This window comes from Pyrus communis, chromosome 7, assembly GCF_041283825.1.
Source record: "Pyrus communis isolate YQ-2024b chromosome 7, ASM4128382v1, whole genome shotgun sequence".
Lineage (NCBI taxonomy): Eukaryota > Viridiplantae > Streptophyta > Magnoliopsida > Rosales > Rosaceae > Pyrus > Pyrus communis.
The window spans coordinates 167,713-180,170 of record NC_142571.1 but is presented as its reverse complement, the minus strand read 5'-3'; the positions used below and the strand labels follow the sequence as shown (position 1 = coordinate 180,170).

Genomic DNA, 12,458 nt, shown 5'->3' with positions numbered 1-12,458 from the left:
TGAAGAATCTTATCACATATGCTAGAACTTCATATATGTAACTACCACTTTAGTATAAGTCAATGCTCTTAGGCAGCTTATACTATTATCTGTATTGTTGTGGTTGTGGATCATTATGAATGAGGAAAAGAAGTACCTGTATTAGTTAGAAACTTACAGACGTGAGGACAGGTTTATTCAACATATACTTGGAGTAACTAGACGACAAGGAATTGTTCGTCAAATTCATCTCGATGGAAGACATGTTTTTTTTTCTGTTAATTAATTTGTTTGGTCCCGTTCCGTACGTTTACTTTTCCAGTTGATTAACTTACGCACGTAACATATATTGATAATCCTTTTCAGTTAATGAGTTTCGACTGAAACGGCACGCTTAACTTTGGATGAAATTGCATTTTCAATCGGACACTAGCACTCCGTCACTCCCTCGCTAAAAAGGTATCTTTCCTCCTAAGTATTCATAATCTTACAAATTGCCCTTATTTCGTCTTTTTTGTCTTGTTTGGTACCAATAAACAGTGACCTCACTTCACACATTCTCTTCGCTTTATCACTTTACACTTACCTATATATATATATACCCCTCAAATATATCATATATATCATCAGCTAGCTCTCTCCAAAATCGGCTCCTTTTCAGAACAATGATCACTTTTGATCCCACTCGCGCGGGGCAGTATTGGTTAAATTGTATCTTTTCAAGCTACCAGCTCTGAGGTAAGAAAATTCAATCTTTTCTTCTATATAGATAAATCACACAAGTGATGAATCCGCTGTGTTTGATTTCTTACTTTTTAATTGGGACTAAAAGTTTCTATTCAGTGTGAGAAATTAGTTTTAAGACATCATTCTCCTTCAGTCATCTTCATTTGGCGCATATATGATCATATACCGATATAGCATGCACCACGTAACCAACTAGCTCTTGGTTTTATATTAATATATATGGGGAATTGTTATTAGCACTTCAAAAATTTCATTTTATATTCCATACTTTCTATATTAGGAAAGAAAAATACACTTGTGAGAAGTGTAGAATGAGATATTTGAAGTGCCAATAACACTTCCCTATATATGTATGTATGTATATATGTATTTATATATAGAAAGCAGCTTAATATAAGTCCTCTCTTTTTCCTCAAAAAGCATAATATCAAATTGATGACCATTTTATCTTTCAAACAATAAATATTGATCAACTAAGTTTTCATTCCCACAGGTGGGTAGATTGCCCTATTAGTTAGGGCTTGATAAATTTTTCAGCATACCATCAATGTTACTGTTATTGTTTCAATTTAACTAGGTGTTGAATTTCATCACAAAAGAGATCGATTATATTAGAAGTGTAACATCTACATATAAATTGTATATTTTTTGGGAAGTGTTATTGGCACTCCAAAAATCACATTCTATACTCCTCGCAAATGTATTTTTCCTTCTAAATATAGAAAGTTTGAAGTGTAGAATGAGAATTTTAGAGTGCCAATAACAATTCATTTTTTTTTTTTTTTGTATTTCTTTGATGTGGGACTCTATGAAAAATTGCGTGCCTCAAGTTTCATTCTATATATTATATGTTTTCTTAGTTTGTAATTTAGTCCTAATAAATGGCCTTCATTTTCAAATCACTATGTCTCGAGTTTAAACTCTCCCTCCTTAGTATAGTTTGTAATTTAATGTAGTAATATCGCTTGATTAAAAGAAATTAGTTTCGAAACCTTTTGGCATGAGTTGCCAAAAGGTTCACTCCCCATGCGAAAATAGCTCAGTACTCTGTATGCAATGGAGTTAATATGCAGGAGTTTCCCTTTATTAGGAAAAGAATCACATCATTGTGAAAAACCATATGCTAACTTGATGAAATTAGGACATACCTACCGGAATATATCTCAAGTTTAATCGTCGCGCGTCGAGATCAAGAAGCATCAACAATAAGAACGCACGACAATGAGGAAGAAAATCTCATAGCTAGGTATCTGCCTGTACAATGATGAACCAAACATAGAGGGAGAGATTCATGAGAATGCTAATGAGGAAGAAAATCTCCTAGGCATTTCGGCTAGAATGGGACGGTCTAACCCGCCCCTCTTGACCTTTATTTATGGTGGTCGACGTCGTGTTAGAGGGTAGATGCGTTAAGTTGGAGCCCATGTCCTCATTTAATCAGCATGATTTATGAAAATGAAGGCCCTATGTCTACCAGAGCAATCTATCATATGTAAGAAAAAACAAAATAATATATAGAATGGAACTTGAGGTAATTAAGCAATTTTTCATATTAATGGTTAATGGGTGGTGTTTTCCCGCCAAATTGATTATTAGACATATAATTGCATATCTAAATATAAGTAGGAATTAATTTAATTTCATATTTTTTTTAAATGTCATATGAACTTAACACTATTATCAATTTTTCATATGAATTAAAATTTTAAACCATTTGTCATATTAACGTTTTGAAATTATTAATTTGTCATATACCTTTAATAAGTTGTGTGCCTTGCACAAAACTTGTGTTTAAGTACATTTAGGACATTTTAACTATCCTAAAAAGTTGTGTTCGATGAAACAAAAATATAGGGTCTCTACAAAATAAAAAATGAATATTATTATATAATAGAATAATATTTTTTATTCTAAATAAAAATGAAACTTAATATAATGACATGATATAATTTTGATCGAGTTTCTCTCCAATAGTATGGTCCCCAAAACACATATCACATGCTCTTGAAATATAGTTGTCCTCTATAACAATGGTAAATATCAAACTTACATTATTTTTACAAAGTTATTGCTCATCGCAAACAATGAACTGAAAATGAGGTCAAATGTCCAAAATAACCCTAAACACAAGTCATGTGCAAGTGTTTTGGATGGCAAACTTAAGGCTTAAATGTTAAAATGTCCCTTTGTTTTAGTTGTTGAGTCAATTTAGTCCGTGTGTTTTTAATTTGGCCAATTTGATCATTGTGTTCATCTCCGTTAGCCATTAAGGACATTTCCATCTAATTTTTTGTAAATATTTTTTTTTATAAATTATTATAAACTTATTTGTAAAATTATAATTTATTTGATTTAAAATATTTAAAATGAAATAAAAATAAAAATTAAAAGAAAAATTATTCTCTTCTCCTCCTCCTTACCATTACCCCCTCTCTTTTCTATGTCACAACCTTAATCATTTTTCAGATTTGAAGTTTTATTTCTTATATGTGTTATTTCTCATTGATTTTCATTTTTCTGTAAAGAGAAAGGGTAATTATTTCTCATCTGATTTTTCTTATGAATTTTTTAAAAGAGATTGAATGAAATGTCCTTAATTGCCTAACAGAGACAAATACGAGGACTAAGTTAGCCAAATCAAAAGCACGGGGACTAAATTGACCATATGACTATAAAACAGAGACTATTTTGACATTTAAGCCAAAACTTAATGGTGTTAGAATGAGATGAAAAATTAATGATTTAGGAAAATTGATATGACAAAACGCTTAAAATTTTAGTTCATATGAAACTTTATAAAAATGTGTATAAGTTCATGACATTTCAAGAATTTTCCCCTTAATCAATGTTGGTGACTCATGTCACTTTATAAAGATAATATTTACTATGCTACATTGGCAAACAAATAAAAACTTACAGTTTTATTTGGGTCCGGTTTCTCACCAGATATTCATTTCTTAATTAATCTGCCTAAATTTTCAACTATCTAAGGGCTCACAAAAATTTTGAGTTTATTCAAGGGGAAGTGTTATTGGCATTCCAAAAATCTTATTATATACTCCTTAAAAGTGTATTTTTCTTTCCAAATATAGAAAGATTTAAGTGTAAAATGATATTCTTTGAATGCTAATAACAATTCACTATTCAAGACGTGATTTACAAAAATGTCATGGTTCACCCGAACCAAATGGTTTAATAGTCTTTAACATGTGACGAAATCTTTGTAAGACACATAAGAGAATCCTCATTCCTCACTTGTACATCATTAAACCTGACAATATAGGTATTAATAATACTATATTTGTATAAGAGATGAGAATATTTCAGACACTATGCATTTCTTATTAATTATATAAGGTATATAAATCACACTGATTGGATCCGAGGTGATGCCATATATAGAGAAACAAGAGAAAGAAGAGGTGAATCTAATTCAATGAACAAGTGAGGGTCTTTCATTCCGGAAAGGATATTGATGAATTATGTTGGTCAAAAGCTGCGTAACAACTGTTTTTGGTAAATCTCGGGCGCACATACCTACCTGCGACCAAATCTTATGCTCATCTTCCTTATATCCTGCACTGTATAATAATATTATACTGAGCTAAATACTATATATCAACTCTCTCTCTCTCTCCTCCCGCCGCCCCCCCCCCCCCAAAAAAAAAGGTAGCAGTCTACCAGAGAGGAAAAAGATGCACAAATTAATATAAAAAACTGGGTAATCTCGACAACCGATGATTCCTTTTCCTTTCTGCGAGAAAGTTCAGTTTTTTCTTTTTTTCTTTTTTCGGTAAATCTCGGGGATATCTGATGAAGCTCGGGGGCACATACCTACCTGCGACCAAATCTTATGCTCATCTTCCTTATATCCTGCACTGTATAATAATATTATACTGAGCTAAATACTATATATCAACTCTCTCTCTCTCTCTCTCCCCCCCCCCCCCCCCCCCCCCCCCCCAAAAAAAAGGTACCAGTCTACCAGAGAGGAAAAAGATGCACAAATTAATATAAAAAACTGGGTAATCTCGACAACCGATGATTCCTTTTCCTTTCTGCGAGAAAGTTCGGTTTTTTCTTTTTTTCTTTTTTCAAATAAATAATTTTTTTTATATATTTTTATAGATATATAGCAACATGCATGCTGGGCCTGCATTACAATATATCTTTAATCTATTATAAATTGCCAAATATATAAATATAGGGATCGAACAAATATATGAAGATGAAAGCAAACTTGTCTTTTTCGGGTTTTTTGTGGCGCAGGCCGGCAGAAAGACAAAGATCACCATTGGGTTTCCTGAGACAACTAGCTATTATGATATGTTATTTTAATTTTGAAAAGAATAGAGGTGTCTTGTTCTGTTTCTAGTTTTGTTCGTGTATTTAATGTACTTTGGTATTAATGTACTAATTTGTTGGTATTGGCAGCGCACAACTAAGGAGTAGTATTAGAAGAAAAAAAAAAGAAAAAAGAGTAGTAGTAAATACCAATGGAAGCCAAAGCTGCATCATCAGGAGGTGAAGTAAGGCGACTTCACGTTATCTACTTCCTCAGTCGTCGAATGGGTCGCGTTGATCATCCCCATCTCATTCGGGTCAACCATTTTACTCGCAACGGCGTCTATCTGCGAGGTAGGTAGCCTTCCTTCCTTGAGATCTCTGTATCGTATTTAACGAGAATTTTATGCTTGTTGATTAGTTAATCAACTAATGATGATGGTTCCTATTATTTGATTTAAAAGATGTTAAGAGGTGGCTTGCGGATTTACGAGGAAAGGACATGCCGGAGGGCTTCGCTTGGTCTTACAAGAGGTATGATTGATCGATTGATCTTAATAGAGTACTGGAGACGTTTTCCAATATCATTCTAATGAATTAGGCCAATAGCTAGCAAGTTGGCATGTACGATTTCGATTTCATTTTCATTTTCATGTGGATGGAACGACATGCGCGAATGCAGGAGGTACAAGACGGGTTATGTTTGGCAAGACTTGCTGGACGAAGACCTCATCACACCAATATCCGACAATGAATACGTCCTCAAAGGATCCGAGATCACCTCTTCCCCTTTTGGTATATATCATCATTTATTTTACACACAACATCAAATCTTATATATATATATATATATAAGGAATTGTATTAGCATTTCAAAAATCTCATTTGACACTCCAAACTTTCTATAATTAGAAAGAAAAATACACTTGTAAAAAGTGTATAATGAGATTTTTAGAATGCTAATAACAGTTATATATATATATATATATATATATATATATATATATATAACCAATTTGATTGATTGATTGAATGTGCTTATCTATATAAATAGATGGTAAATGTCAATTCATATATATTTATGCTTGGAGTCCTTTCTGGCCAACTTAAATTATATGTTTTAAGTCCCTTAGGTTAATTTCAATTAATTTCGCATATTCATATTTGGAATCCTTTCTGGCCACCTTAATTTTGTTGACCATTGTATTTTGTATGCAACAGATTCTCCTCCGAAAACATTTGCCGAAAATAGAAGTTGCCTGTTTAAAGATGAGGTTGAGCCACCCAATTCAAAACAAGAGGCCTCCTTTCAATTGCACCAACAAATTTATCCAAAGAATAATATAGATATCCAAACAAAAGTATCCTCTGAAATGAGCCAAGAATCACAGAGGTCTACTTTGACCGATGGATTCGATGATGCGAATGCCATCAAACTGAAACCCAAAGGAGAACGACAAGAACACAACCACTCAGCAGCTGGCAGGGACAAGTTAGAAAGCTCTTATTTTTATTCCAACTTTTTATTGAAGAGGAAGAAGAAGATTATTAACAAGGACAAAGACGCCAAAGAATTGGCTTCTTCTACAACTCCGTCTTCTTTTTCTTCCTCTGCTTCTTCTTTTTCTTCGTCTTCACATTCACTGTCTCAGCAGACGCCATTGGCAAATGGTACTACTAAGAGACATTCAAGTGCATCTTCCAACATGTTCCGCAATTTGATTACTTGTGGTGCTGTCGACACAAATGACGCTGTTGTGGTCATGTTGAATCGAGCCAATAAAACTTCCAACAAGTCTACCAGCAGCCAAGACAGTATCAAGGCTGATCATCGTATTTCAAAAGGAGATCACAAGTCTGAAGGTAGATCAACCGGAGTTTGTGGGACTTGCCGGAATCCACAGGAGCTGCCGCAGCAACCCCACAATGCTAGTAGGTAAGTATGAATCAATGTAATGATTAAATTCAATTCATGAGAAAAAGTCTTTATTAAAACTGACAAAAGACTACTAATATATATATGTATTTGGCTTTGGCTTTGCTTGTGTTTGGATTTGATGCTGCAGGAAAAGCTATGATGGACAGAAAGATGCGACCAAGCAGCAAAAAGAGGGCGACTTCAGTGGCCAAAAAGCGGCTACTGCTGCTTACAGGCCCGTCGGTCGCCCGCATTGCTCGTAAGTGACAATCCCTACTCCCTCCCTCCCTCCCTCCCCTGGTTGCATTGCATACATTGATAATTTGATGGGCAAGGCTTATGTATTAGTTGATTAATGACAACTCTTACTTCCTCTACTCTGCCAAATCCAACTGAAGTCCAGTTTTAAATTAGGTTAGGTAATGGCTTACCGGCTCGTATTACACTAAATAACAATCAAACCACATCAGCACAAGGCCTGCAGTGTTTTTCTTCCAATCAAGTACCAACTAACTGGTAATCTCTCAGGTCAAATTAAGATTCAGTCTCATTGGCTTATATCAAACCAACCAACACTACTGCACTTGAAAATAAAGGGTTTGCAGTAAATTTCAAAAGGTTTTTTTTAGTCAAAATAATCTTAAGATTTGCATAACTTCTCACTTTGATTCTTAAGATTTGAAATCAAGACAAGTAGTCCCTGAAATTATTCATCATCAATCATTTTGGTCATTCCATGAATAATTATGTTAAATAAGAATTAAAATGACTAAACAACTCTCAATTTAATAAACAATAGGCCAAAATGATTTTTTTTTAAAAAGAGGGTATTTTTGTCATTTTATTCTTATTTAATAGAGATTTTTCGCGGAATGATCAAAATGATCGATAGTGGACAAACTCAGGGACCAATTCTATCGATTTCAAATCTCCCAGACCAAAATGAGGATTTAGGCAAATTTCAGAGACTATTTTGACTAAAAAGTCATTTCAGAATTATCTACAATTTCATACTCTCAAATACAACTTTAATATTTTATTCTTACGTATTTATAAGAATAAAACAAAGAAATAAATCAAAACAATCATTAACCCACAATGACAAAGGAAAACCTATTTGATTAAAAAAAAAAAAAAAAAAAAAAAAGGAAAACCTATCTTAATATAATAATATAAAATATGTAATAAAATCCACCTCAAAATAAATTCCCTAATTAAAACAAATTTCTAAAATACTTACCATTTAAGCTTCCATACGTGGGACCACGCATTAACTGAGCCACACTTGTAGTTTCATGATATGCTGAAACTAACTGTAATCCTTTTGACAGCTCAACCAATCATAATCCATTAAAACTAACGTCTCTTTTTACGTGCCTAGTTGGAACTAGGGTTGGGCAAACGGGCCCTGGGCCCGCGGGTAGGGGCGGGTATAGGCGGGTCGGGGCGGGTACAGGGCGGGTCCTGTTTTTAAATAGGGGAAACGGGGCGGGGCGGGCCTAGGTAATGGCATTCTAGGGTCGGGCCGGTTCCAGATTTATAGAAAAACGGGGCCCCGAACCGGCCCGTTTGTAATTGAAATGGACGGCCCAGATTGAAAATAAACATACCTTCCAATAATGACTGTTGGTTTTACCCTAACTGATTCAGTGAGATGTGAGTGAGAGTCTTTGCTGTCTCTCGATCGACCTCAACGCCTCTCCGTCTCTGACCTCGACCTCTCCGTCTCTGAACTCTGATCTGAACTCTGAAGTCCGTCTCTGCTGTGAGAGTCTTTCTTCTTGATTGTTCTCTTCCACATCTCCGTCGAAGCGCGGCATTGCTGCGAGCTGTCTCAGGGTACCTCCGTTGATCCCTCGTAGTAGTTTCTCTCTTTCTGCGGTGCGTCTTGTACTGACATTTTTCCCCTTTCAAATTTCGTTGAATTACTTGTCGGTTAGGGTTCGTCGTTTTCGATCATTTCTTCTGGGGATTTGCGTATTCAGATAAGGCTTATTGGTTCCTGGGCTCTGATTGATCGATTCGCCAATGGCTTCGTCTTCGTCATCAACTGTTGCGAATCGGGACTTTTCTGCTTCGGTTGCCGAGGATGAAGCCGTCATGTCCGTGACCCGAGCTTTTGCGCAGGATGCGTTGCTGCAATTCCAGTCGGGCAAGTTCGATCAGTGCCTTACCGCCTTGTCTGAGTGCCTCAAGAGGAAGCCAAACGATCCCAAAGTAATTCTCTTTCTTTTTCGTTAATTTTGTTTGAAAAGATGAAGCTTTTTTTTTATTTGATTTTTTTGAAAACCCAATTTCTGAAATGATTATTTTGTATTTTTGTAATGATTGAGGATTCTTGTCACTTCTTGATTATTATTATTTAGTTGAATTAAGTGTTTGATTTGAATTAATTTTTTTAGTTTTGAATTAATTATAATTGGTCTTTGGTTGGGTGCTGGATCTTGTATCATAAATTTTAAGCACTTTTAAATTATGGAATTTGGTTGCTTTGCTTAGTAAAAATTGTAGTGAAGCTAATGCGAAGTAAACTAAGTCTTAAGCTAATGCTAAGTATGATGTCGTCTTCTCAAAAAAGCTGATTGCTCCCCCATGTGAGGGAAAATGATCAAGAAATATATCCACCAGTTGTAAAGGATAATTTGTTGAAATGCACTATGAGGGAATGACTGGCTTAAAATACCGTGATCTTGAACATCATTTCTGTACCAAAAACTCTTATTTTGAGTACTTTCTTTAAGATTCTTTTTACATAGATTGAGATGGAATTATGTTGCTTCTTGATTCTGCATTTTGGTTCAAATGGCTTATAATATGTATTATATAAATGTTTAGTATAACATTTCTAATCTGTGCATATTATGGATATTCTTATTAGATATTTCATAATATCGGACTTGCGGAGTTCTATCGGGATGGTTGTTCAGATCCTAAAAGATTGCAATCAGTTTGCAATCTGTGCAGTTTTGTGCAGATTGCAATCTGTGCATCTGTGCAGTTTTGTGCAGATTGCAATCTGTGCAGTTTTTTGTGCAGATTGCAATCTGTGCAGTTTGCAATCTGTGAATCTGTAGTTCTGTACAATTTTTTTTTTCTTTCAAACAACCAAAAAAAAAAAAAAAAAAAAGGGACCCGTGGACCCGGCCCGAACCGGCCCGTTTCAACCGGGCCGGGTAATGTCCGGTTCTTATATTAAAAAATGTAATCCCCGGCCCGGCCCGCCCCGTTCCCTTTGAACTTAGGTCCGGTCCGGTCCCTTCAAAATTGGGCCCGGCCCGGCCCGTGCCCAGCCCTAGTTGGAACTAACGATATATTTTTGAAAACATAACTAGAACTAGCGCCTCATTTTAGAAGTCCCAATCACCAAATCTCTTTATCCCTTAAAATATATATACATACATATATATATATATATATATATTTGTTTTTTTTTAAATTTTTTTTTGCCTTCTTTTTTCTTTCTAGTGTAACGGTAGACACCCATCCTAGATCAACCATAAATGGCCAATGTTTGTCCAAACCAAGCATCATCTTCGAATTAAATTTAGAAAAGTTATAATATACTAAGAGAATTGTTATTGACATTCTAAAAATTTCATTCTACACTCCAAACTTTCTATTTTTGGAAAGAAAAATACACTTGTGAAGAATATAGAATGTGATTTTTAAAGTACCAATAACACTTCCTATACTAAAATAAACATAAAACAATAAAACCCTCATGATAGGAAACGGATCCTACCATGACCAAAAAACACTATTTTTCCTTCTCTCTTTTCTCAAAGGCAGCGACAATTGACGTACGACAAAATTGGAGCGGATTTCTACGAGGAAAAGTAATGAAAAAAGAGTGTTTTAAAGTCTGTATTAAATTGTGAACCTTTCAAGTTCTGTAGGATTAACGTCATTTTAATTTTGTTTTAATTTCTCTAAACCTTTTAGTTGTCCTAAAGTGTTGTCTTAGTTGTAACCCATTTCAATCATATTTCAATCAATTCTCAATTAATTGCAAGTAACCTTTTACCACATAGTGGTGGAAAAAAGTTAAACTCTTGTATGACGGCGTGGGTTTCACCATTGTCAGTGGCTAATCTAACATTTAATCTAACAAAATTTATCGTTTAACAAAAAAATAAAAAAATATCAATTGATCAAAATTATCTTTGGAATTTCTATCAAACTGATGGATTCCAATAACTTTGGTGCTTCAAGTATTTACAGTTGTAATCCTTACTACCTTCGTGTTGTGTCAACAATAATTCCTCTTCCTTTTAATTGTTTTCCCCCTTTTTATTCATGGCAGCGTAAACATTTTCTCTCTTTCATTCAATCTTCTTTCATCTTCTTCGAACAATTGTAGGCAATCATTACCCTCAGGTTCATGGTCAATACGTGAACAAAAAAAATTAGCTTTGTTGACCCACATGGAAGCGTTAACAGTGAATTCAACCAAGGATGAAACTCTGTTCTAATAACAAGTTGAAAGTAAAGGGTTTGCACAAAGACAAAAAAACTAATGTTAATATAATAATATAAAATCCCCAATCAAATCTACCTCAAAAATCCCTAATTAAGTGTTTGTTGATAATTAAGAATTATGCCATCAAGTTACCCTCAATATACCAAATCATATTAGTATAAGAAGCATGTGGCCATAAGTTTACAAACTCTCCCAAAACAGTGAATGTGGTCAATGTTGGCATTCATAAAACTTGGTGACCAAGAGAACATTTATGTGGAAAATCTAAACAAGCGACTAAAATTCGAAAGACTTGATGTTAATGCAGGCAGTGCAGGAAGCTGTTTAAGCCAGAAAAATTGTACTCACACATGAAATCGTGCAGAGGAGTGAAAGCTGAAACGAAGATACCTGAAATGGGATCAAGAACTTCAAACTCAGAAGAATCAGCTTCAGCTTTCTTGACCTGACCAGCTGAATATGCCCAGTAATGACTGATCATCAAATATACTCTTGCCTGCACTCTGTAGTCAGGATGAAAGGCAGGAGCCAATTTTCGTCTCTTTTCTTCCTTTTCCTTCTTTCTTTACCCTTATGTAAATATAAAAGGCATAGTGCATTGCATTGACTGACTTAAAAAAAGAAAGAAATATTCTAGTTGCATTGCATTGTTCTATTTCCAAATTTGTTGACAATTCTTCCACCTTTAGAAAACAAATGAGAATTGTACTGTATTTTACGTACACCATCACAGGACAAAGGGACAGGCTTAGACCTGACATTCGTGTCGTGTTTTCCGCGTTCATATCGTTTTCGTGTCATACCCGATATCTTAATAGGTCGTGTCATATAACACCCATTAAAATAAACAGGTAAAATGACCCGATCCGAAATCGACTCGATAATATTAACAGGTAATATGACTCGATCCGTTACCCGTTAAGGAAAATATATTTTAAACCAATAAATAATCAAATGAAAAATATAATACTAAATAAGTATATACATACCATATAGTTACATCCAAAACATAAAATCGGATTTTCTTTTAAGTATATTTTCGCTTACCTA

At 34.5% G+C, this 12,458-nt stretch overlaps 1 protein-coding gene across 1 annotated transcript; it reads left to right on the top strand.

The window, feature by feature from the left end:
* Positions 1–640: 640 nt before the first annotated feature.
* LOC137733481 (UPSTREAM OF FLC protein (DUF966)) lies at positions 641–12,138 on the top strand. The gene is given in 8 exon segments (XM_068472629.2): positions 641–717; positions 5,161–5,364; positions 5,475–5,544; positions 5,693–5,805; positions 6,232–6,946; positions 7,077–7,187; positions 11,716–11,854; positions 11,856–12,138. Coding segments are annotated over 7 exon segments (1,320 nt in total). The 5' UTR covers positions 641–717; positions 5,161–5,222; the 3' UTR covers positions 11,886–12,138.
* Positions 12,139–12,458: the final 320 nt, after the last annotated feature.